Source organism: Molothrus aeneus, chromosome 17 (genome assembly GCF_037042795.1).
Source record: "Molothrus aeneus isolate 106 chromosome 17, BPBGC_Maene_1.0, whole genome shotgun sequence".
Lineage (NCBI taxonomy): Eukaryota > Metazoa > Chordata > Aves > Passeriformes > Icteridae > Molothrus > Molothrus aeneus.
This window is the reverse complement of record NC_089662.1, coordinates 8,684,746-8,710,808: the sequence shown is the minus strand read 5'-3', so window position 1 is coordinate 8,710,808 and position 26,063 is coordinate 8,684,746. Positions and strand designations below refer to the sequence as shown.

The 26,063-nt window shown below is 53.8% G+C and overlaps 1 protein-coding gene across 3 annotated transcripts in view; it reads left to right on the top strand.

The window, feature by feature from the left end:
- Positions 1-26,023, top strand: part of ZNF512B (zinc finger protein 512B) — a 29,728-nt gene extending 3,705 nt beyond the window's left edge. The window contains exons 2-17 of one of the 3 annotated variants that reach the window (XM_066561483.1): positions 208-330; positions 1,328-1,407; positions 2,169-2,297; positions 2,647-2,819; positions 2,984-3,237; positions 4,032-4,103; positions 5,673-5,807; positions 7,091-7,215; positions 9,634-9,726; positions 10,529-10,627; positions 11,366-11,536; positions 12,225-12,416; positions 18,623-18,724; positions 19,711-19,773; positions 21,720-21,818; positions 22,184-26,023. In XM_066561483.1, the coding sequence (XP_066417580.1) occupies positions 210-330; positions 1,328-1,407; positions 2,169-2,297; positions 2,647-2,819; positions 2,984-3,237; positions 4,032-4,103; positions 5,673-5,807; positions 7,091-7,215; positions 9,634-9,726; positions 10,529-10,627; positions 11,366-11,536; positions 12,225-12,416; positions 18,623-18,724; positions 19,711-19,773; positions 21,720-21,818; positions 22,184-22,477 (2,202 nt within the window). In that variant the 5' untranslated portion in view covers positions 208-209 and the 3' untranslated portion in view covers positions 22,478-26,023. Of the gene's footprint in view, positions 1-207; positions 331-1,327; positions 1,408-2,168; positions 2,298-2,646; positions 2,820-2,983; positions 3,238-4,031; positions 4,104-5,672; positions 5,808-7,090; positions 7,216-9,633; positions 9,727-10,528; positions 10,628-11,365; positions 11,654-12,224; positions 12,417-18,622; positions 18,725-19,710; positions 19,774-21,719; positions 21,819-22,183 lie in introns of all 3 variants that reach the window. The other 2 variants (XM_066561481.1, XM_066561482.1) reach the window with 2 other exon arrangements.
- The last annotated feature ends 40 nt before the right edge of the window (positions 26,024-26,063 follow it).

Genomic DNA, 26,063 nt, shown 5'->3' with positions numbered 1-26,063 from the left:
AAAGCAGCTTTCCAGCCATGTCTGTGGCGTTCCTCAACTGTAGAACAAATACTCGGAAGCACGTCCCATTTCTTCTCTTTGTGGGAATCTTGAAGCTGCGTGATGGTTTTCTCATTTCCCTCCCTCCCCAGCAGCTCTCCTTGCTTTCACCATGTGTTGTTCCCAGCTCCGAGGAGTGAATTTTAACGCCTCCCCTGCTTCTTTCAGAGATGGCGGATTCCTATACCTGTAAAGGTGGAAGGAAAACTGCAGGCTCTAACAAACCCACTGCCAGCAAAGAAAGCAGGACGGAGACAAGGATAAACCCACCGGCAGAGCTGCCCAAGCTGGGTAAGGAGCTGATTTGTCCTTTCAGTGGAGGTGGATGGGGCAGAGAGGGTGAGCCCAGAGGCAGGAGTTGGGGGGTGGCTGCCAAAACAAGTGGCCTGGTCTCGATGTGTCTGCTCCTCACTTTGACTCAGCAGTGAGGGCTGTGCTGGCCAAAAAGCCCCAGCTCTGAGAGCTCGGTGCTGGGAGCAGGAGGGGAGGGATGGAGATGATCTCTCCCTTCGGAGAGGCGTGTGTCTGGCTTAACGAGATGGGTGTCTCGCCGCCCATTTATCGTGTTGGTAGCTAAGTGTTACATCAAAGGATGGAAAGGCTTAAATGAGTTCAGGCCATCTGCTGCCTCCCATGTTGCGGCCCCCGGGATGGAGGCTTGCTGGCGTACAAGCCCCAGGGGACCCTCACACTGAGGGCTGTCACGCTGATGGATGGCTGATTTCTCTATCCAGGAATCTCCAGGCCCAAGGAGATTTTTCCTCCTGTCTCTTTATGCTGAGCAGATCCCCTCTATGAGAGAGGGTCCCGCTGCCTTTACCTTGGTAAGGGCAGCTCTGGATGCTGAGGGGTGCCTGCACCCCTGGAGAGGGTTGGACCCCAGCGATGCAGCTCAGATGGGGCTTCCAAAATCAGTGGCTTTGTGGGGAAATGCGTGTGCCCTAAATGTTTCCCAGATGCCACTGTTACCTTGAGGGGATTAAAGCCATAATTGCAAACAGAGGAGGATAAGTTATTGCTAAAGGGAATGAACTCCAGCTGTCTGCAATATGAACACGCCTGTGTTCAGGAGACTGTTTCTCCCTGTGTCACGTCTTATCAGCACCTCATTTGCAGGGGAGCTGGCATTGCCTTCCAGAGGGGCATCTCCATCCTTGCTAGGACAGAGAATGGCCAGCCTAGAGCTGAGGGCACAAGGCAGGCAGCAGGGAGCTGGGGCTGGGCAGCAGAATTACTGGGACAGTGGCTCCTCTGGCACAGCTGGTGATTGTGCTGTGTCTGTTTGCAGGAAATGCAACCAGTGACAAAACTGAAGGCAGGAAGAAAGGAAGACCCAAGGCTGAGAACCAGGCGCTGAAAGATATCCCTGTAAGACCTCACACACTCCAGTCCCTGAGCCCTCCCTGCTTCACTCTGACTTATGTGCCCTGCACTGTGCACTCCAGCCAGCCCTATTCCACTGTGGTTTAATCTTCAGAACAGCCTTGTCTTGGGCTGAGCAAGATCTTGGTCCCTCAACCCCTACGTGCAGGCATCCATTACTTTCCAAAACCCTGGTTAAGGAACTGTACCCCTTTCCAGCCTTGCTTTCCCAGAGCAATGTCCAGATGACTGGATCCTGTCACAGCCATGTCAGGCTTGGCTAATGAGCCAGCAGCAATGGCAAGGGGGTGATTTATTCCCTGTAGAGCTGTGCAGTTTAATTCATGCCTGGTAGCATGGACAACACATGGAGTAGTTTGTCACGAGAGCAGGGACATGGGGTGATTTACGGACTAGATGAAATGTGGGGTGATTAAATCAGCCAGGTGACTTCAGACCTGATTTATTCCCCAGCCTGGTAGGGAGCGTGTGTGCGCTCTGGGAAGCACATCAAGGTAAAGCCTCAGCAGGAATCATTAGCCTGTGGAGTCTGCAGCATCTGTCCCAGCAGCTCTCACTGGAGTGAGCACTGATACCCTGAAATACACCCCTGGGGTCCCCTTCATGACTGGTGGTGGAAGGTGGAAAGGATGGATGGGAATGATCAGATTTCCCATATGCTCTCCCAGCTCCCTTGGGATGTATCAGCACACAGCCAGGCACAGGGTGCTCTTCACTCAGCTATCTCTTGTTTCTCCTGTTCCCAGCTTCCCCTGATGAACCAGTGGAAGGACGAATTCAAAGCCCACTCTAGGGTGAAATGTCCCAATTCAGGCTGCTGGCTGGAGTTCCCCAGCATTTATGGCTTGAAGTACCACTATCAGCGCTGCCAAGGGGTAAGGAAACTGGAGAACTGTCTGTCCTTTCCAGTGGCTGGCTCTTCCATTACCATCTGCAGGGTAAAGCTGCTCTCAGGCCTTAAACACCAGGAAAAACATGAGGTTAAAATGAGGAAATGGGGAGGGCAGAGGTGGGCCAGGAGCAGTTTGTGAGGTGTGTGTGTGAGAGGGACTGAGATCTCTCAGCTCAGTGTGAGGTCTGGCCCAGGGGGATCATGGACTTCGGGTAATCGTTTGGAAGGGCAGAAGGGTATTACACATGATTTATGTTCATGCCTGTGTCAGAAAAAGCCTCTCTTTTGTGATCTAACATCTGTGCTCACCTACTTCTCCCTGCTTCACTCAGGGTGCAATCTCAGAGAAGCTGACATACTCATGCTCGTACTGCGAAGCTGCCTTCACCTCCAAAACCCAGCTGGAAAAGCATCGGCTCTGGAATCACTTGGACCGGCCAGTGCCAACCAGCAAAGCAGAAAACAAAGTGCCCAAGGCCATTGGGAAGAGCAGTGGAAAGAAAAGGTACCAGGCTGTGGCTGGGCTGCATGGCAGTGGCACAGGGATGGTTGGGAGAAGGGGAACATGCCTGCCTCCATTCCTACAACCTGGGCTGGCGAGGGGGGAGAGGTGTCAGGACACTTGTCTAACAAGCCCTCTTTAAACAAGCCCTCTGTGCTTTGCCCTAGACCTGCTGAGAGTTCAGCTTGCCCCACCATCCATCCCAAACAGGCAAAGACGGAAAAAGCCGTGGCCCAGGAGCACGCGGAGAACGGCGAGTGCCTGGCAGAGAGCCGGGAGAGCAAGGAGTTCCAGATTGCAGCAGCTGAGGCCATGGCAGCTGCCACCCCCACGGCCAAATCCTCCAGTGGCAAGGACGTCGGGCAGCAGCGGGGCAGCCAGGCCTCCCTGCAGGAGGAAGACCCCGAGAGGATGAAGCACAGTAAGATTAGAGCCCAGGGCTACGCTGGTTCAGAAGGTGTCCCATGGGAAGGGGATCTGCTGCAGCCAACACTGCTGAGAGTGTCTCTGAATCCAAGGGATGGCCAAGCCTTTTTTCCAGACCTTGATAACTTGCCCTGCTCTCCAGTTTCTTGCAGCTTCAGTGGGAGTTTAAACTCCACAGTTGTAGCTGTGGTGGAAGTATTTCCAAAGGACCTGTGTGATGGTTGGATTCAATGATCTTAGAGATCTTTCCAACCTTAACAATCCTATGATAGGATTGGAAATGGGTTGAATTCCTGGCAGCACAGCAAGCTGCCGTGTCAGCCTGTCTGTCCTCTCTGAGTGTGTGAGGTTAAACCAGAATGGTTCTGGCAAACTCATCTTCCTGAAGGATTGGGACAGGATGAGGAGTCTCTGTCTGTCCATGGTCACTGCTGAGCTGGTGTAGGACAGTGGTTGTCCCCATCATGATTTCCACTGCTTGCAACACCAAAGCAAACCACCACAGCCACATAGCCACATAGCCACATGTGGGAGCTGCTTAGCTTTTGCACTAGGCAGAGCCACCACTTTCACTCATTGAATTAATCCTGAATAACAGATTTATCCTGGTTTTGTGGAGTGGGAAGCAGCAGTCTGTTGGTGTTTAGTGGGTGGGTGCTTCATTTGACAGCCTTTGACCCACTCCTAACATGGACTGTGTGCCCACCCCATGCCCCAGGACTGATGAATCCCCCTGGCAGTACAGTTATTTGACCAAATCTCTCTCTCTGTTTCTCTCTTTTGAGTCAGGAAGGAAACAGAAAACTCCTAAGAAGTTTACGGGGGAGCAGCCGTCCATCTCGGGGACATTTGGACTGAAAGGTAATACAGGACAACTCTGGGCAGCTGTAGGTTGTACCTTCTCCCCAGGGCATTGCAGGGAAGTCCCTTTCCCAAGGGAAGGGCTCCCTGTGGTGGAGTCAGACAAAGCCCGAGGATCTCACACTGGAGGAGCTGGCACCTTTTACCACGGGAGAGCCATAAAGAGAGTGAAAAGCAGCAGCAGAGCTGGGACTGATTAACCCTGTCCACTCTGCTCTGGAGCCTGGTGCTGGGAAACGAGGGGACAGAGGAAAGGATCCGGGTGTGTGCTCATCTGTAACACAAGAGTAACGAGCTGCTGACACCAGTGAGATATGAGAAACATCCTCTCATCAGCATCCCACCATGCTGCGTGCCGCAGCGCTTCCAGCGGCATCGGAAGGAACTCTGCTGCCTAGAGAGGCTCGTGACGCACCCATCCCTCATCCTCCATCTCCTGGGCTGGTCGCCCACGTTCGGGAGAATGAATCCAAGGGAGAGGAGACATGTTGCCGGGATGTTTGCTGAGAGGAGGCCCAGGAATTGGCTGCTGCAGCCTGACAAAGCAAGAGCAAGTGGGACTTTGGTCATGCTCCATAAATACACCCAAATGGGCTTGGGAAGGAGGGGGAAATCCTGGAGCATCCCTGGAATGAGAGCAACTGGATTCAGGCTGACTATGAGATACGTTCAGCCAGAGAAATAGGAAGCAGATTTCCAGGCACTGCAGGAGGCAGCACCTTCCAGGATGAGGCACTCGGGGGAGAGGCACTAATGGCTTTGAAGGAATTGAACACTGACAAGCAGGCTGGATGTGGTCTCTGTGATTTCCTTTCCTCTGGCTCCTGGGAAGTCTGGGCTTGTTTCCCTTATCTTCCCCACAGAGGCGCTGCTGGAGACTGAACCATCTGCTGTGGGTTCCTGGAGAACAAGGTGTCCCCATGACCCAGTGCCTCAGATGGAAGGTGCAGATGGGGCAGGGGTTTGTCTACGCTCCCCAAGCTCCATGTGGCAGTCACTGCCCCAGCATATCATGGGGTGCTGTCTCCATTCAGACCCTGGGTTTGCAAGAGTCACAGCCCCCAGGTTTAGGGGGATGTGGATCTGACCTGGTAGTCACCTCATTACCTCCAGCACCTTCTGTGGAAGCACGGGCACAGGGCTGAGCTACGCATGGATTTGGGGATCCAGGGGAGTTAAGCAGCATTTCCAGTGCAGGAACATCAGCAGGAACATCCCTTTTACAAACTGAACTTGCTGTTCCAATTCCCTCCTTCAGTTTCTTGCAAAACACCTTATTCCCTTCACCCCATCCTGTCTGCCTGGCTGGAGGCATCCTACCTCACTTTGCCATGGAGTTTCCATAGTTCATTTTCCCCAACACAAGTTTATGATGCTGTTTGTGAAACACCACAAGCTGTTAGAATATTGCTTGTCATAATTATGGACCCGAGCCTACATGTACAGCCTTGGCAGACACGCAGCCAGCTCAGTGTCCCTGGCTTAGAGGGAGATTTTTTTACCTGTTAAATGTGAATTGCTCAGAAGGCATTAAAGCAAGTAGTGAATAAAAATCCTCTTTCCTTACAGGTCTTGTCAAAGCAGAGGACAAAGCAAAAGCTCATCGAGCCAAGAAGCTGGAGGGAAATGCCAACATGGAGGAGCTGAAAAAGAAACCTCCAGGAGCTGGTGTGAAGAAGGAAACACCTGTGCATCCACCAGCAGGTGAGGCTGGTGGGGGCAAAGCACAGGCAGCAGCTCTGTGTGCAGTTTAGCTCCTTTTCTGTGCACTACCCCAAGCCTGCATGGCCCCTACCTTCATGCCTCCATCCCCACACCCCTCTTGCCCCAGCAGGTTGTTTGCTGGGTGAATTTTCCGGCAGGTTTGTCAGGAGAAGCAGCACAAAGTCAGAGGTAGGAGCACACAACTCCTGACCTTTTGAGATATAACACAGATGTGGAAACAGCCACTGCTGCTAAAATATTGGTGCCGCCACAACTGACATCCTGAGGGGTGCCTTACCCTCAGTTCACTGCCAGGTCAACGTGATGAAAGTGCTGGGAGTTGAGAGCCAAGTTCCACTGTGAGTCAGCATGTGACCCATGTGATGATGGCATTTTTCTAACCTCATTCCCATGAATGACAGCAGTGCATAACTCTGGGCATAATTACGCCTTCCCTGAGCCTTGAGGTGCAGCCTACACCCAGCACAGGTTGCTTCCTTTCCCTGAGAGCTCTGACAGCAGGAGGAACGCAGGATGTGCAAGATAAACACAGCTGCAGTGCCTTGCACTGCTTTCAAATTCAAATAAACGACTCTCTGATCTCACAGCCATGCAAGAGCATCCAAATAAACAGACTTGGCAGATTTTATTCAGCCCAGGCTTCCCTTGCTGGAAGGCCAGCGCTGCTCTGCTGAGAACACGGCATGAACTCTGGACCTGGGAACTGCTTTTGGCCCCACATATCTCTTATTTTGGGTTTTTTTAAGACCAGTCACAGCCATTCAAATAAACAGATGCCTGGAAGCCAGCAGTCCCCCAGCTTCCTCCGTGTCTGTCGGGAAGAGGATTGCCAGGGAAGCTTTCCAGGCACACGTCCGGATGGAGCTGAGACGCTCACCTTTGTTTCACTCCCGCTAATTGTTTCACTTGGCAGGGGGAAGTTATTCCAAGCAGGGCAGGATCAGGTGGCTGGGGGCACCATCATCTTCTTATAACTCCCAGTGTGCAAGATACCAGAGTGGTTGGAAAAGACCTGGGTCTTTCCCCAGGTCACCAGGTCTGGTAACTCTACATAAAATTGACCCAGTGACCCAGTTTATTTGGGCAGCTGCAGGAGAGTGGGACAGGGGGAGCTGCATGCTTCATGTCCAGTTTTGGCTTTGCCTGGGAGAGTGTATCTCTTTTTTTAATATCAGGAACTTCCCCCTTCACTGCTTTTCAACTTAGCAAATCAAGCAGCCGAGGCAGGTTGGATGCAACACCTCTCTTCTCTCCCTCACCAGCAAACCCCGAGGACCAGTGGCAGCGGGAGATCAGCGAGAAGGGGGAAGTTTCCTGTCCAACCTGCAGTGTTATAACCAGGAAAACTATTGTAGGACTCAAGAAACACATGGATGTCTGCCAGAAAGTAAGGCCTTGCTTTATTCAGTCAAACACATGGATTTTGGGGGGAATGGATGTGTATATGTGCCTCTCATAAATGTGCAGTGATGCTCCTAAAACCTTTCTCAACTGTATTTGATAGAACACTTGTTGGTCATCTTCAGCTTGCTGGCTGGCTTGCATTGACCCAGAGGGATTTGGACACTAATTCTCAGCAATTCTGAATCCCTTTGCCCCAGTGTCTCAACAGAGTCAGGTATTTCTAGTAGCTAAACAAATAGTTTTAAGGCTGGAGAGATTGTTGGGGTTGTCTCTAATCTGGCCTCCTCTGGAGCCCTGGCTGTGGGGTTTCACTGTGTGTTGTGCCTTGTATCAGATCAGATAAACTGGTTGCATGAGAGTGTGTCTCAGGGAGACTCTGAGCCTGGATGTGCTCAGGCAGGCTGTCAGGATGCAGGAGTTCAGTAATGGTGCAGTGAAAAATTGTCTCTGTGCCACTCCACCATCCATCAGAGCACAGGATTACATCTTCATCCGTCACCTGGCGGAGCCGTCGCCACAGAAAGCCAACGTGGGATCGATGCCTCCTGCTTTGAAAATATGTGGCTGGGCTTTGATTCCACATTCGTTTGCTGTAAATGCTTCCCCAGCCATTGCCTTGCTGTTTATACAGCAGTGGGAGGCTGCTCTCCCTCCCAAACCCCATCCTACAGCAATGCTGGGCAGGATCCTGCCGCCTCCAATATCCGCCTGGCCTCAGTGGAGTGGGGATCCTGGCCATCACTGGTCATATTTCCTCCACTTTGGAGCATCTCCCAAGCCAGGCTGGCTGTGTGCAGCCTGCACAGCCAGATGACCTGCTGAGCAGGGCTCTGCTGGAGCACTCAGCAGTGTCTTCCCTGCTGGAAATATGCCAGCCCTATATTCAGCTGAAGATTTCGGGCTCCAGCCCTTGGAGTGGGTGTTCTGTCACAGTTCCTGAGAGGGAGAGTCCTTGCCAGAGCTGGCTGTGCTGCTCTGGGAGCTGGGATGCTTCATGGAAACACAGACAGGACAGTCCCTGAGCTCCAGGTGTGTGACCAGAGGTTCAGCTCTCAGCATTCCATCTCTGAGATGAACCTGTGGCACAGCCTTAGTGAGACCCTGCTGCTACAGCCACGTGGGATCCCTATCAGAGCCAGCCTGGGGTTGAGGCACCCCCTCTTTTTAATGACTGATTTATTCCTTAGCTGGACAATGGGAAGAGGATGTGCAGGCTCCCAAAACTCTTATTAAAAAAAAAAAAGAGCAGTCTGCACTAAGCAGTCTGCTTAGTGACTTGTTTCCTTTGGTTTTGGAAAGGAAATAAGGGATGGAGAGGGTTGCAACATGCTTGGGCCTGAAGGAGGCAAGGGCAGTTATATCATCCTGGAATCCCAGCTGGGAGGGCTTGTTGGAATGTGGACATGGTATGTTTTTAAGTGTTGACCTGAGGAGTAAATCCCAAGTTTGCTGCTAGTGGCATCTAATGAGTCAAGGAGCTGTTAGAATCCACCTTGTTAGGATGAAGTGCTTGGGTCTGGGACAAGATTAACTGATGGGAGTGCAGGTACCATGAGTCACTCCCAATTGACTGCAGTGAGTCTATTCTTCATTTTCCCAGAGTTCCATAATGAGGAGAGATTTGCAGATCCATCTTCATTGCCTCTTCAGCTTTTATTTCAGTCTTGCTTCACCTTCACCACCCTCCCTTCAATCATCTGGCAGGAGAAGCAGGAATGACCACGGCTGGCCAGGCACTGGCTCCCTGTCGAGATACTCTGTCTCTTGGTGCCCAGAGCATGAACCTCCTGAATCAGTAATCTCTGGTCCCTGCCCCAGCAAAAGTCAAGATCTGTTCACCCACTGTGCAAATGCCCCTTGTACCTCGGGGTGTGCAGTTAATGCATCTCCCCACACACTCAGGAGGCTGAGTTGGGTCAAACAGCAGGGCAATGAGAGGTAGAAAATATCCTCCTCTGATTGTGCCCTTAATTTCACACAGCCCAGGCACCCAGAAATTGCACTGTATGCCAGCATCTGTCTTACTTAACAGGACTGCAGAGTACTGTCCACTGGCATTGGTAGATCAAAGCTTCTTCTCTCTCTAACCCTTTAACAGGAAGAGTAAGATGCCAGATCCAGATGTTTTCAGCCACTGAGGCTTTAAATCTAAACCCAAAATGGAATGTTTTCCAAAAATTGGGGCATGTGGGTTTGATAACAGTATCCAGGACAAGAGAGAGAAAGCTCTGAGCTGCAGGCAGGGCCTGGGATAGAAAGCAGGGGTGCTGTGTTGCCTGCTGGGTCCCACCATTGGCTACTGCTGCAGCAACAGCCACCCATGGGGTTATTGACCAGCAGCAGCAGCAGCAGCCCTTGGAAGGATGTGGCCTATCTGGTGACTTGCCTTTAATTCCTTCAGCTGCAGGATGCCTTGAAGTGTCAGCACTGCAAAAAGCAGTTCAAGTCCAAAGCTGGGCTGAATTACCACACCATGGCTGAACACGTCAGCAAGGTAAGGGAGCTGGGCTGTGCTCGTCTTGTGCCTCCTTTCTCCATGCAGGTGAGGAAGCCATCCATCAAAACTCCTCTCTCCATGATCTTTGTAAAGGAGGGATCCACCTTTGGAGCATTTCACACACTGCTCAGCCTGGGAAGGTGGCCTTCCCCTTCCTGCCAAGGAAAGCATTTCCTCCTTAGGTAGTGAGTTAGGCTCCTGTTGATCCTGATAAGTAGAGCAGAGAGCTGAAAAAATAAATCAGGGTTTCAGACCCCAACATGGGGAAGGTCTGGTGAGTATGGTGAGGTGGATTTTGAGTGGCAAAGCTCTGCCTCCAAAACTGTGCCTGCAAATCTGGGACTGATGGGTTCTGCCTTGCACGAATCTCAAAATCTGATCTTTAGCTCTTCAATGTGCATGGGAGAAGCAGCCACAAAATTTATCATGAATAAATTTTGTACATCTCTGAGAGATACCAGGGCAAGGCATAACTACATTTCTACATGTCCCATGCTTACCAGTTGTGACTTGTCTTTTACCTGTGCCTTAATCTCCTGCTCTTCAGTCTTGCTGGTGAATCCTCTGTGCAGGAACTGCTCCTGGGTTTCTCAGCCGGCCCTTTGGGTGCAATCACAAGAAAGGCCTGAGCAGATCCAGCACATACCAACGCAGCAGTGGGAGATCCAGCTCTCCTAATGAGAGGTTCCCTCCAGCCCAGGGCAGCTCCCTGCAAGGCAGGGCTTTACCATCCACTCCTGGCACAGAGGACATGAGTAAATGGTTGACTCTGTCGCTTCTGTTACTTCCTTGTTTCCAGCCTGTTCCTGTGGAAACCGCTGGACTTGGTGAACAGGAAGAGCGGGAAAGGCTGAGGAAAGTGCTAAAGCAGATGGGAAAACTGAAATGCCCCAATGAGGTACGAGAACAATTCTTGTTTCTCGTTCTGTGAAAAAGTGGAAGGAGAGAGTCCCATGCAGAAGGGGACATGTACTCTCCAGGCATCCCTTGGCATGTGCTCAACGTTTCCACATTAGCTCAGCCATCCCAATCCCTGTCCCAGTGGCTCTGTGCACTCCAGCAACAGGACAGCCCTGCAGGAGGGTGGGCACAGGGCAGACTGAGGAGCGCTGGAGGGCAGGTTCTGCCTCCTGAGCTCAGGAAGGAGCACAGCCTGTCCTGGGCACAGCATAAAACCAAACCAAACCACACCAAAACCAGAGCCAGCGGGTTGCAGACAAGTCACGAACAGGTAAGGGAGGCGTGTGGCAGAGGTTTGTCCCGCGGGTGCTTTGCTGTCTGTGCAGGCAGCGCCTCCCCAGTGCCTTCCCCTCCCGCTGCCTGCTGTGTGTCTGTCCAGAGAGCTCTGTCCGTGTGTTTGGGCAGGGAGTGCCGGGGCGGGGACAGCTCCTCCCATCCCTCCAGGGCATTGTCTGTTGCGCTTGTGCCTGGCTCTTTGGGAACCGTCAAATTCCCCAACACTTGGACAGAATGGGTTGGCAGAGCTGCTCTTCAGAGTGGGCTCCTCAGGAATGCTGCTCTTCAAAGCAGGCTCCTCGGGAATGTTCCTCCCTGGAGAAACGGCACCCCAACCTTTTACACGTGGCCACGTGAAACCCCAGCCCTCCTTAACCCTCCCTTCTCCCCATCTCCATAGGGCTGCGTGGCCAACTTCTCCAGCCTGATGGGCTACCAGTACCACCAGAAGCGGTGTGGCAAGCAGCTTGCCGAGGCCGACAAGCCCGTGTTCAGCTGCCCACACTGTGGCAAGAAGTACAAATCCAAGGCTGGCCACGACTATCACGTGCGGTCAGAACACACGGCCTCGGTGAGCCCCCCGGAGGCCCCTGCAGCCCGAGGAGCGGGGCCATCCCCCCCCGGGGGGGACTGCAGAGCTGCGGAGCCCGTGGGCAGGACAGAGCCGGGCAGGGCCGGGCCGGGCAAGGCAGGTGCAGACGTCGGGCCGGTGTTGTTTTCTCCCTCAAATCACCATGCACGTGTGTTGTACCATGCAGTGCTGGGGGGAACAGGGTGCACCCTCCTCCACCCCTCCAAAAATGCTGTTTTATGGGAGTGGTCAGCAGCATTCCCTTTCCCCAGTGCCCACAGGGCTTTGCTCCAGCCCACCCTGCATCTATGCCGTGCAGGAAAAAAAAAGCAGACCTCAGGCCGCTCCTTCACAAGCGCCGGCTGCTTGCCAGTGCTGGGGTGGCAGGATCTATCCCTGGGGAGCATCCCTTTCTGTTCTCTTGATCCCTACTGACAGTGCATCTGACACTAATCACTCCCTAAATCTAATAACTGGAGACATTTATACATGTGGGAGCACAGAGGGACACAGCCTATGGCTGCTGCTGGGCTGAGGGAGGCGGGTGCTCCCCTTGCTCCCATGCTCCAGGGCAGAGGCACAAAGCAAGCCTGGAAACACACAGCCCAAATCCCAGCATCCCCATCCTGGGGCCAGAGAGCTCACTTGCTCTCTTGTCATGCCCTCCCTGACTCTGTCTCTCTTGCAGCCTCCAGAGGAGCCAGAGGTGAAGCCAGAGCCTGCTCCTGTAGAAGATTTTGAGAGGACCCCGAGCGGCCGCATCCGCCGGACGTCGGCCCAAGTCGCCGTCTTCCACCTCCAGGAGATAGCAGAGGATGAGCTGGCCAGGGATTGGACCAAAAGGAGGATGAAGGATGACCTGGTGCCTGAAACAAAGCGGGTGAGCAGCCTTTAGTTCTCCTTTTGGTTTTGCACAGAAATCCCAGGATTCTAGCCTGGCTCCAGCTGCACACGGAGATTCCAGGATTCCAGCCTGGCCCCAGCTGGTTGAGGGCTCACATGTCTCACTTACTGTGCCTTAAATTAATTAGCTGTGATGGCAGATTTATTGCTGAAGAGCCCACCCAGCACAGGCTGAGCCGCTGTGGTCTGGAGGCTCCCAGCAGCAGGCAGCTGTGCCCTTTGGAGAAAGAGGTGCACTGGGACGAGATCAAGGTCTGGCCCCGAGAGTGTTGGGGTGGGAGGTCATTTCTGGTCCATGCTGAGCAGGGAAGTAGAGGCTGGCAGCCAAGAGGAGCACGTGAAGAGAGCAGATGAGATCTGAAACCATCTCCCTTGTGCTGTCAGAGAGCAAAGATGCCCCAGGCAGAATTCCCTCCCTTCCACGTCTCTTCCTTAACTTCTGGGAGATGCTTTCCTGGAGGTAAAAGGCCTGGAGCATCCCAGAGCAGTGGTGCTGGGAGCAGAGGAAGGCAATGAGTGGAGACAGAACTGAGCCCCCCGAGCTCCAGCAGCAGTGCTGTGGGGTTTGCACAGGGCCCCAAAGGCTTGAGCTTTTTGTAGGCATTGGAGTGAGTACACATTAAACCAAACCTCCCTTCTGCCTGTGGGAAGGCTTGATTATTCCTGGGGATGTACTAAAGCTGAAATTCCCTCAGGTATGCTCCGTCTGGACTGTAAAAGGAATGAAGCAGCAGTAAATCATAAACCATTTCAGCATAAAGGAAAAAAAGAGAGGGAATAGGAGTTCTTTTTGTTTGCCAGGACTCAATGCAGAGTCTCTGCATGAGGTGCAGCCTGTTTCCTGAGCAGGTGACTCTGCAGGTAGGTGCCAGGCCTGTTCCCTGCTCTGAAGAGTTGGGCATCTCTTGTCCAGTGCTCTGAAATTCACTCTGGCAAGATACTGGGCACATTGCAAAGATGAAAGTGAGGATCAGAGTGCATCAAGAGAGTGTGAACAGTCCCAGCCCATAGGACCTACCTCAAGCCATAAGACCAGCCCAAGTCTCAGAGCCAGCTTGGAGAAGTGATGGTGGTCACCCCAGGAAAAGGGGTGGCAGGAGAGCAGAGCTTGCACCAAAATGCCTTCCTGCTCCCACAGGCTGTCTCATGCTGTCCTGGCACCTGTGTGTGCTCAGCAGAAGTGCCACCATCCAGAGACCCAGAGAAGCCAAGGCTGGCTCACCTCTGGTCTGCATGTGGTGGACAGCTGGAAAACCAGCACAGAAACAAACCAGCAGTTTCTTTACCCCCATTGGCATCCTAGTGAGGCACTGGCACAGAAGGGGATCCAGCTGCAGCACTGCTATCCACCTTGGGGCAGAGCTGGGTATTTCAGGGCCAGACCTGCTTGCAAACGTTTTATTTCCCCAGTGCTTGGTGTTGCCATTGTTGGTTTCCAGATGACTTCAGCTGCAATGCATTAATAACTTTAAAAAACCCAGCCCAAAGTAGCTGTTTCATTTCAGATACTGTGAGAGAAGAGGTGTGCTGCTCTCTTTTTCCCTCTCCTATCTCAGCTCTTGCATTCTTCTCTTTCCACTTGGAATTGTTCCCTTTACTCATGACTTTGGGTATTTTCTTTTTGAATTGAGGGAGCAGCCAGGACCCCAGGCCTGGAGCAGGGGCACATGCTCAGGCTGACAAAGGCATCGTAAAGGTCCCAGCACTGGTGTAATTGCTCCATGAAGTGCTGGTGGGCTTTTTTAATGAGACATTTCTTGTGTTCAGAGCCTGATTGTTTAAGTTTAACTGAACCCCATCTCAGTGCTAAAAAGCAAAGAATTGCTGTGAGGTTGGCAGAAGCAGTTTTGCATTAAAGATGGGAAAGGGGGGAATTGGATCAGCTCCCAGATGGCAAAACAAGGCTCTTGAGTTGGAGGATCAAGAGACCTCAGGCCCTGCATGAAATCCCACATGGATTTTGGAGGAAGTCAGTGTAGTGGGTGAATCCGTACATAGCCGTGCTTGTGCCTCTGGGTACGTCTTGCAGTGACTGTCACGTTCCCTTGACAACACTTTATAATCTGTTCAGTCTATGACATTTTTTCTTGATGAGCGATGCTGGGAGGAGGTGGGAGGCAGGTTCTGCCCAGGCAGGCTGGTGGGAGTTTGCTGACTTCAGCACGCTCTGAGCTGCTCTGCTCAGCCACAGTTTGCATTGCTCAGGACTGCTCTGCCTTTACAAGTTGGTTCAGTTCAGGGTGTAGAAAGAAACCTCCCAGCAAGTGCCCAATTGGACCTCATAATGGCCCCAAAACAGAACTGCCTGTGAGGCAGCCTTGTGCCACATGGGAGGCACAGAGCACCCAGCAGCATCCCCGTGTCCCTGTGCCACCACCCCACCAAGTGTGTGTGGTGGCCCTCCCTGAGGGAACTGACAGCCCAGAGCCACTGGAGCAGCAGGAAGATAAACACCAGTTCACCTTGACCAGGGCACTGGGACTCGTGGGAAATGGATGGAATTCCCAGAAAAGCCACCACACCACCACCACCTCTCCTTCCCTGAGTCATGCCCAGCCATTGGGAGTACACTGCTGGGCCTGCAGACCCTGTACTGGATGTGGAGAGAAGTGGGATGTCAGGGATCAGCAGCAGATTGCAGCTGCTCCTTCACTTTTCAGCAAGCTGTAGGGATCTCCAGGATACCAGAGGGATAGATGCTTCCCAGCTCAGGTCTGTAGCCAGAGGTGGATGGATACACCCAGACTTGCTGCAACACAGGGGAAGCTCCATCCCTGAACTCTCCAGTTCCCCACCATGGTCCCAGCAGTCAGTGTTGATTTCAAGGAAGCTGATGAAGAAAGCCACCCCTCTCCATCCCTTTTCCAGGCAGAAAAACCTTTTCCCAGGGGAAGGCACAAGCCCATGGGACACAGTGGTTCTCAGCCCCACTGCAGCCCCTGCTCTGTGGCCACGTGGCAGCCGGTCCCAGCCGGGGGCAGGGACAGAGGGATGCTGGCTTTGGATGCCGTTGGTGGCCTGTGGTGGGATGTGTTCGCCTTTCCCCGGGAGGATGGATTCCTTCACACCAAAGCAATGGCAGCAGAATAAACGATTGCTGCTCCATCCCAGGCCCTGCGCTGCCTTCGGTCTCTGCTAACCAAATCCAGCATTTCTAAATATACACTGGAGTCTTATTTTCTCGCTCCGATCTTTATTTGCCTCCAGATAAGCTGAAACAGATGGGGTGTTTCACAACAGCCGCTTGCTGGGGATGTCAGATGGGGAAGGGCACACCCCTGCTGCTTTTCTGGGAAAAATCCCCTCTGCAGAAGCTCCATGAAGATGATGCCGACCCTCCTCTGGCCTTTGCTGGGGTTGTCGCCTTCCATGAGCAGCCTTGAGGCTGCAGGTTCCCAGCTCATGGCAGTGGGCTCTGGGGTGCAGTGGGGAATGAGAAACAACCTCCTTGAGGATAGGGAAGAGGAATCTAAGAGGCAGAAGGGGAGAAAATGCTGTGGGTAGTCCATTGTTTAGGAGTGTGACACTTTCTTGGTAGAGCGTGAGGTGGGTTCCTTGCTTCAAGGTGCTGGAGGTTGTGCTGGGCTCCTGCAGCCCAGGCAGGAGCTGTGCCACACAGGGAGGATGCAGAGCTCCACTGTGGGATACATGGATACTCCACTTGCCTCCCCACAGCTTGGGGTCTCAGTGTCAGTAGGGGCAGCCATGGAATCTGCACATCCTTGTGGAGTTTGGTGCCGTGGGGTGTCAGGGATCTGGAGCAAGGGACAGCCATAGGCCAGTCATAAAGCTAAAGGGGAAAAGTCATCTCCAGGCTTGAGGTTTTATACTGGAACCAGGATAAATTCCAGAGCAGAAGAGGCTGGCTTGGGTTTGTCCCCCAAAACAATGGCCCTGCAATGCAGGCAGGAACCAGGCTGAGCCCTGCAGATTCGTGGCACTGGGGGCCAAACCGGATCCCAGCTCCAGCTGTGGGGCCGAGTCCATCCTTCCTCCCCTTGCTCTGCAGACCCTCCAGTGGGACCTGGCTGCTGCCCAGCACCCCTGGGTGCATTTTGCATTCACAGCATCACCCACAGCTTCCGCAGGATGAAGGGAGAACTGTACCTTGTGCTGGGGACCTGGTGAGGATTCAGGGGTGCTCGTCAGCTGAGACATCCTGCATGGTTCTCATTTACTGTGATATATTTTGGGGAAGGGGAGAGCTGTCTAGGGAGCAGAGAGGATTGAAATATGAAAGTTAATTAAATAAAACCGTCAGTCAAAGGAAACAAACCTTCCCAGCCCAGCATCCTTCGACTGTTCACAAGAGATGGGCTGTAGCCAAAACCAGTTGTAGTCGTTTAATGATTTGGCCATGAAAATTTTCACTTACAGGCTGTTTGAGGAAAATAAATGGAAAAGAAAAAAAATATAAAATATTCCATGCCTGGGGCTCCCTCTTAATAGAGACATAAAGATGACTTTGACATTCCCAGAACCGCAGCGCCCTGGGAAGACATGGGATTTGCATGTTATTGTGCAGGACTGTTGGAGGAGAGCAGGGAGGGATTTTTCTCTGGAGTGGGAAAGCAGAGCAGCAGAGTCCACATCTCTGAACATCCCCCCTCGCCTCCTCCCTGGGGACAGGCAGAGGGAGAGGTTGTTGCTGGGGCTGTGTGCGGTTACCGTTAATGTTTGCTCATTCATGGGATTGATTGGGTTTTAATTATGGAGACTGTTTGGCATCCTGGCTCTCAGTATCAATGGCAAAAAGGGACTCCTGTGTTCTACCCTGGAGGTGGCATTGCCTTCCCTGGGCTGGGGACCAAGCTCTTGGTAGATGCACCATCCCAGAGCTTCAAAGAGCTCTGCTGGCATCTCCCCCAGCCACGAAGCACGACAGAATTGCAGCACTGGGGCTCGGGGGAGTTTTCCACATCCACATCCGTCCTTAGCAGTGTTCACAGCACTGTTTCACAAGGCCCTGTGCCCCTGCCTCTCACATGGAGCCCAGTGCTCCCTGACCCAGCCATGCCCTGCCACGTGCCAAGGGGAGGGCTGCAGGGGCACATGGATCACTTCAATTTGAGCAGAAAGGAGGGGCTGGCATCTGAGCCTTCAGCATCCCGAGCTTCCCTTTGCAGGGAGGTTTGGGAACAGCTGGGGCGAGCTGGCCAAATGCAGATTTGCAGCTTTATCAGCATGTTCAGGAAAAGTCACAGCTGGAAAAGAAATCCAGCCAGCCTCCTTTTGACTCCAAACCACCAGCTTTGGGACCTCGGGGAATGTTTGGCCTGGGTTTGCACCTCTGCAAGCACCTTTTGGCCATGCATCCTCTCCATCCAGCAGGGATGCAGGGATGCAGTTGGGTCCCGTGTTCAGAGGTGCCCATGGAGAGTGGCAGGTGCTCAGGTACCCACACCTGCACCATGCATTGCTCCCACTCAGAAGGTTTGGGGCTCAGAATGAAACAACATCCACTGGCTTTAGCAGAGCTCACCAGGCTGGGCTGGCAGCTGTGCTGGTGTGGTTGTGCAGCCCAGTGTCCCCTGCAGACCTTGGCACAGTGGCTCAGTGTCAGGCTGGGAGCAGCCCTGCAGGTAGGGCCAGGCACAGTGGCTGGGAGGCCCGGAGATGCCTGGAGCTGCCACAGCTGCCTTGGCTTGTGCTGAACAGGCAGAACTGGAGTTGGGAAGGCCAGGCTGCTATGCTAACCCTCAAAGTCGCTAATAAAGCGCTAATTAAAAGCACTTGGAAGGAGCAGCTCTGCCAGAAGGAGAGGCAGAGACACAAGAGCCTTTCATTGTTTAACGGGCTGTGCCCATTCATCCATGGAAGGCAGCCATGGAGGCCCCTGGCCCCTCTGCCCAGTGAGCAGGGTTGTTTATTCCCCTGGTTATAAAACATGGCAGAAGGGCTGGGCACCAAAAAGGCCGGGTCCAGTCCTGGCCCTGTGGGCATGGACCCGGGAGCAGGAGCCTCCTCTCCTGTTTGCCAGGGACTCCTCGCTGGTGGCAGGGCACTGGGCAGAGCCACCTCCCTGCTCTGCGGTGCCCAGGGGGAGAATGGCATCTCAGGAAGCCTCCCAAGTAGTTTTCAGCTCCTATTCCCTTCAGAGCAGGGCAAGACCCATGTGAAGAGGCAGGACCATGGACCGGGCTGGGGCGTGCAGCTCTGCTAATCAACTGCTATTGTTCACAGCTCAATTACACCCGGCCAGGGCTTCCAAAACTCAATCCCAGGCTGCTGGAAAACTGGAAGAATGAAGTGAAGGAGAAGGGCCGCATCAACTGTCCTAACAACGTAAGGATTGTCTCTTCTTCTGTGGGCTGGCTGGTCTCCATCTGCAGGAAGAAGGGGGAGTTTTTGGGGCAGAAACCCACCAAAATGGTTCTTATTGGGCCCCTGATCACAGTGATGCTCAGACACTCATTTCACCTCCTTTCCCTCAGCTTGCTGCTGTGTGTGGTTAAAGCATGTCCCACCTTTGTGATCCTCCTTGTGTGCTCAAGCCACCAGGCTTGGGGACAGGGCCACCCTTGGGCTGAAGGTGCAGCATTGCCCAGTTTGAGCTCTGGAGCTGCCTTTGGGAAGATCCTGACAGGGTGAAGGCTGCATATCCTGCACAGCCTTTTGATGCAGAGAACCTGCTTTTCCCAGAGTTAAGCGAAGATAGATTTAAGCCAAGCTTTTTAAAGCCCTGTGACAAGCACAGACCTCAGGGCATGGTGCATGTGCCTCATCTCCCTGTGAAACACAGCCTTGGCCCGAGCTGACAGAGAGGTGAACCCCACCCTGGTGCTGAGCCTGGATTTATCGTCCCAAACAAAGCCTTGCTAATGGGAGTTCTGAAGGAGGCAGTTCCCACAAGGCCAGGGGAGCCGGGCTGGCTAATTAATGTCATACACAGGCACTTGGAAAAGACGTTGCTCAGAAACTGGTCATGCTGCTGCCTGGGTGATTTCTCCTCTCTGTTAAGCCTCTGCTGTGGCTCCAAGAGCTCCTGTAGCCCAGCAGGACCTCCCGACAGCTCACAAATATAGGTTTTCCACGGAGACATTCAGGGGAGACGTTTCTCAGCCCGTTGCAGAGGGATGTGGCCACATGACTCCCATTAGCACTAATGGGAAACGTGTGACCAGAGCCCCAGGCGCCTCGCAGAGCATTAACCTCACACTGCTCAGCCTGGGCCGGTGGCCGTGCTGGCTCAGCAGGCTCCTGGCCACAGCTCAGAGGAAGGCAGGGGATGAGGGGGATCATGTCTAACCCTGCTTTGTTTTGTCCTGCAGTGCTGTGAAGCCATTTACTCCAGTGTCTCGGGGCTGAAAGCTCACCTGGCCAACTGCAACAAGGTAGGTCCTGCCTTTTACACCCTTTTCTCAGAGGTGGCTTTGGTGTTGGGTTTTCTTTTCCCCCCCAAGCTGGTTTGGAAGGAACAAGGCAAGGGACAATGGCACAGGTTAAAGGATGGTGGCTGCTGGAGGTCTGGCTAGCAATGCTGCTCCAAGTGAGTTATCCCCAGGCAAATGGAGGCAGAGAGGCTCGAGCTGAGTAGATGGGATGGAGGGGATGTAGCTGCTATTCCAGTTACACAGAGTAGGTCCCACAATACAGGCTTCTCACCCAAGCCCAGACCTCTGACACACAAAGTGTCACAGGGAGCTGCAGACACACTTGGACCCACAGCAGTGCTCCTGCCTCATGTCCTCCTGTCCCACAGCAGCCCCTGCCCAGCTGCTCCCTGGGACAGATCACTCACACACCCTTGGCTAAGCATGGCCAGCATGTCACACAACCACACATCAGCCACAGCGGCTCAGAGCCAAGGGGCTGGGTACTTGAAACTGAATGTTTCCTGAGGCAGGTGGGAATCAGGAGTCTTCTTCCATCAATTTGGGCAGCCCTACAGCCCCTCTGGAAGCCCAGCTAGAGGGATGCTGCTCCTGGGATAAGCTGAGTCTGGAAGAAGCAGCAGAGACCAGTGCCCTCCCACTGGATGGATGGAGCACCCCTGAGCTCCAGTGCCCTGCAGCTGCCCCAGGGGAGGGATCAGGAGCTCTGTGTAGGTCCCTCAAATTGGAACCAAGTAAGAGCTGCTAAAGCTTTATACCCTGAAACATTTCCAGCTGCAGCTTCCATTGAATGGAGCTTCCAGGAGGCAGCTCCAATACATACCCCGTGGTTATTAAAAACACCAACTCCTGCACTCCTCCAGCGCTAGCTAGAACAGCAGCTCTTGATGAGATCATTTAGAAAATGGGCTGCAGAGATCCGGCAGGAGAAGCTGGATTTATGCAGGATAAAAGAACAAACACAGAAGACTAGGACAGCTACTTCTCTGAGAGAAAATGGAGCTGGTTTCTGGTTGGTTCCATGCACGGGAAGCAGCCAGGATCTGCATGAACGTTTCCATGAACCACAGAGCTGCATCCTCTGGATCTGGCCCAGCTGGGGCCAGGTACTGGGTGTCAGCAATGGGGAGTTGCTCTGTGATCCCCACACTGCCATCAGCAGGATTCTTCCCCTTAGGGGAGAGGATTTACTTTGAATACATGTGCCAACAAATTTGGCATAAATACATCACAGCCCCTCCAGGACTGGTCTGTGATTCTCACTGTAAAATCCTGTAGAATTGGTTGGAATACTCAGAGCCTTAGCAGGAGCAGAGGCTGCTCCCAGGCAGCACCCCATCCTCAGTGGGGATTGATGCACCAGCATGATTTTGCACAAGGATTCTTGAAGCCAGACCTGTCTGACTCAAGATTTACAGCTATGGAGAAATTCCCAGGGAGGAAATATATGGCCCAGAGGGGCCCATCCATAACCCCCTCGTCAATAGAGAGCCCATTATCTCCCACGTGCCATGACCTGCAGCAGAGCCAGGAGATCTGTCATCCCACCAGGGCGCTGGTGACAGGAATCCAGCACTCACCCTGGCTCTTTGACAATCTAACAGGAAAATGAGGTGAGTGTTGGACATAAATCTGGTGGTGGCTCAGTCCCAGGGGATCACAGATCTGCTGATAGCGAGGACAGGGGGCAATGGCCCCATCACCTGATGTTGGGAACACACAGGCAGCAGCACGAGTGGCATGGACTGAAACTCAGAAAGAGGATGTGGCTGTGAGCTCCTGGCCCAGCACCGAGGCTGGCAGAGATCTGGTGGTTCAGACATGAGTGTCTGAACCACCTGTGTCTGTTTATTTTGTGTCACTTTGAGGTTACGGGAGGGTCAGGGCCAAGGGAGGGCCACCCCTTGGGGCGCTTTGGGCTCTGCAGGAGCCGCTGTGTCTTGCAGGGGGAGCACTCAGTGGGCAAGTACCGCTGCCTCCTGTGCCAGAAGGAGTTCAGCTCCGAGAGTGGCGTCAAGTACCACATCATCAAGGCTCACTCAGAGGTAAGGAAACAGCTGGAGCTGGCCTGGGCTGGTCCCTGCTGTGACACACACATCCTTGGGCTGTCCCTATCCATCCATCCATCCATCCATCCATCCATCCATCCATCCATCCATCCATCCATCCATCCATGTCTGTTAAGAGCAGAGCTGAGTAACAGCTCCCAGTCAGCCTGGGGGGTTCTTCCCTGTCCCCCTTGGTGTCCCTGACACCCCCAGGCTCATTGCAGCAGCTCAGCCTGAGCAGTTTGACCTCAGACAGGTGATGGCAGTGGGGTGAGGGGTGGGCCAGGCTCGGGGTGTGTGTGCTGGTGCCAGTGCCTGCCCCCAGGACTGTCACTAACCCCCGTGTCACCCCACGGACACAGAACTGGTTCCGAACCTCCTCAGAGGCCAGCCGGAAAAAGAAAAACAGGGAACAGCTTTCTTCCAGCAAAGAGGAGAAAAAGAAAAGCACAAATGGGAAGAAAAGGGGGAGAAAACCCAAGGAGAGGCCTCCGGAAATGTCCCCGAAGAGCAGAGAGAGCGTGGCAGCAAAGACTAATCACAAGAAAACCCTCGAGCACTGGGAAGGCTCCCGGGGCGGCCCCGAGGGGGACGAGCTCGCCCTGAAGCCCCCGAGCCAGCGGAAGGGAGGAGCCAGCAAGATGCCCGAGAAATGAGCAGCTCAGAGACTCGTCTCCGAGGATTCGTTTACAGCCCAGGGTAACAGGGTGGGGGTCTCTCCCAGTTTTATGTCCCCTCCTTCCCATCCCACCTCCTCTTGCCCCACCCTCCTCTCACCCTCTTTTTACAAAAAGAAAGGAAAAAAAAAAAAGAAGAAGAAAAAAAAAAAAGAGACAGAAAATACCAGTTAACCACTTTAAACAGATCACGGACCTTGTTTCACACTGGAAAACAAACAGGATCAAGGAAGCTGGGACGTTCTCCACCCCCTGCCCATGTACATAGCCCTTGGTGGGGCCCCGCTGCCTCCCCCGGCCCGTGGTTCCCCTCCCCTGCGCCAACCTGGTGCCGCTTGAGCGAAAGAGAAGTGCAATAGCAGCGGGGTCCTGCGGGCAGGGACCCTCCCCAGCGGCTCCGTGCCGCTCCGGGGGGAGCTGCCCAGCGGCCCCCCAGCTCCGGGTGATGTTTCCAAAGATGTTTGGGCCGGCTGGGCGGGGGATGCTGCGGTGCGGGGGAGTCGGCAGCGCTTCCCCGGCAGCCGCGGGTCCGGGGGAAGGTGCTGGGCAGGGAGCGGCTCTGAGGGCTCGGCAGGGTTGGTTTGTTTGTCTGCGAGGCGCGGGCAGGGCAGGGAGCGGGACGCGCTGGCGGTGTGAGCAGGAGAGGGGGTGCTCTGCGGCTGGTCAGGCTATAAAGGGTTTAATGGGACGTTGTGGGAATGCTGTGCGCACCGTGGAGAGTGGCAGTGCAGCCGTGGAGGGGGTGCAGTGAGGGAGCTGTGCCTCGGTGCTGGGGCTGTGTTTGCCGGGCCCGGAGTGCTGTGATGGCAGAGATACGATGGCAGTGCAGGGTCAGGGGGAGATGGCAGCCAAGGAGCTGCCCCCCGGCCTGGGGGCATCCAAGGGTGATTCAGGGTCTCACTGTGCTCCATCCCGACGGTGCTGATCACCCAGGAGGGAGGAATGGAGTCTTGGTTCCCCAGCTGTGGCTGCAGGGACGGGGGCAGCATTGAGAGACAATCATGGGTCCTGCTGTAGGATGAGCCCAGTTGCTGCCCAGGCACCTCACATTCACCTTGTCCTTTTGGGCTGGGACCCACCATAGGAGGAGTCTCTGCTTCCAAAGATGCACCTGAGCCCCTGACCACCCTCCTCAGGGTGGCAGGTCCCTGTGGTGCCATCCCTGCTTGTGCTCTTCCCTGGAGCTGTTCTTTGCTCCTGTGCTGACACTGTCATCACACCTTGCTCCAGCCCGGGGGAGCCATCCCTGGACCGGGATGTGCCCGTCTCCAGACAAAACCAGGCTACCTCGGTCCTTGGGAAATGGGCACGTTTCCTCTCAGTAGCACAACAGAAAACCTTAAATTGATTTTTCCCCTATGCAGAGCCAGGAAAGAGGCATCAGAGGGGGAGCTTCTGCTTTTGCTTTAATCAATTCAAACCTCAGTCCTTGCTTTCCTTCACTGCTCCTTGTCACCCACCAGAGGCTCGGTATCATTCTCTGCTGCGAGCAGCAGCTCAGTCACAATTAACATCCTCCACTGGCAGGTCATTCCAGCCAGGGAGGGGGGACAGTGGTGGCTGAAGCCAGGGTGGCTTCTCAGGGGTCCAGGGCTCCTGCTCTGTCCATGGCTCTGGCACCTGGATCCACCCTCTGCATTGCCCAGCGAGCTGGGCACGTGCCTGCGGCTGAGGGAACTGCCTGAGCATTGCTGGCTGTGCGGGGCCTCGAGGCAATTAGTGAGAAAGCTTAATTAGTCACTGCCTGGTCGCTGCTTGCACTTCATCAGATCGTGTTTGGATGGTGTCACTGGGGTAGATCCTGCCTCCCCGGGGAACAGGGAGAGCTTTGGGAGCTGTAGGACAGCTTGGAACAGCTCACAGGCAGCAGCAGGAAGGGGAGCACAGGCAGAGCTCTGGGCCTGGCACTGAAATCTCTGTGAGGGTGCAGAGGGAGCCTCTGGATCCTAAAATCATGTCCTGCCATGGAGGGAAGCCCCCAGGAGAGCTCCATGTCCTGGCTTAGGGAAGGGAGATCTGGGTAGCCCAGGCTGCTGGCTTGGATGGTCACCACACAATCCTCAGTGTCTCCCCTTGGGTATGGCCTGGGACTCTGTTCTCATTAACATGCAATTAATTGGCTTCCATTGATTAAATTAACTGGCAGCACTGTGCTCCACAGGCAGGGAGCCCTGGGAGCTGCTCAGGGCAGGGTAGACATGGGAAAGGGCCAGCTGAGGGGGTCATTGTGAGGTCCAGATCAAAATCCACCTCTGCTTCCATAATGAGTGTCTGGCAGGAGCAGGGACACGAGCAGGGACAGCTGCAGTGGCCTCGCAGAGTGACACCAGCCTGGAGGGGACCCCAGGGACCATCTGGGGTCTCAGGGCAGGCAGTGGGAGCAGTGGTCCTGGTGCTGGGGCTGTCCCTGTCACCCTCAGAGCACTCACAGCCCCAGTGAGGGCAGCACCATGGTCAGGAGGGATCTATGAGAAAGTGAAATCTTCAGGGCTTTTTCTCCCCCAAAAAAGGTGTTTTCCCCACTAGTCATCACTCAAAGAGGAACATGTTCCCCCCACACACCTTCTCCATGAGGCATCCTTTACTCCTGCTTGTCCAGAGAAGGTTCCAGAGCAATTCTGGGATCCCCAGCACCTGCCAGTGCCACAACAGGTGAGCAGGCAGGGCCAAGTGACACCTCAGTGTCACTGCTGGGGCCAGTAGGTTGTGCCCCTTCAGGTGCTCCCAGTGAGGCAGTGCCAGAGGGGAAACCACCTTGATCCAGAGGGACAGGCTGTGGGACCAGATGGGGGACAAGTTGTCCTGTCCCCTTCCGTCCCATCACCCGTGGGATTTGGGGATTTTGTCACCCTGGGCACTGTGACACTGTGGTCCTGCGCCTCCACTGTTGGGGAAACCCACCACCCCATCACCCATGTCCTCAAGGAAAGGGTTAAACCTCCATGGGAGCAGGCATGGGCTGCAAGCCTGTGGGAAGTCATGGAAAGCTTGGATTGTGGGGAAGTGGGGAACCCTTGGCCCAGGCCCAACACCTGCCCTGGTGAGGTTGGCTGTGTCACACCAGTGGCTGGAGCTGCCCGAGCCTGGAGCATCTCCCACCCCCAGGAACCTTGAGAGCATTTTGTTCTTTTCTTTCTCTCCTCGTGACACCCATCCCATGGCATATCCAAATGTTTCTCGTCGATGCCAGTTATTAGTGCATAAGTGTATTTTGGGGAAAAAATTAAAACAGAAAAAAAAAAAAACAAAAAGGAAAAAAAATTTTCAATTTATCACTTGTAACCATATATATAAATATATAAATATATATATTAAAAAGTGTTTATTTGCAAAAAATAAAATTGTTTTAAGGGTAAACTATCTTATAATAAACTCCCGATTTGTGATGATCTGTTCTTTTGTTAATCATTGACAAATCCTCAGTTGGAGAGTACTGTCCGAGCAGCTCCGAGCAGCGCCGAGGCGCTCCCTGTACTGTATGTATGAAACAGCTGTATCGAATAAATGGTTATTGATTTTTTATTAGCACTGTCAGCCCCGTTATTGGGCACTTTGGTGGGAGGGT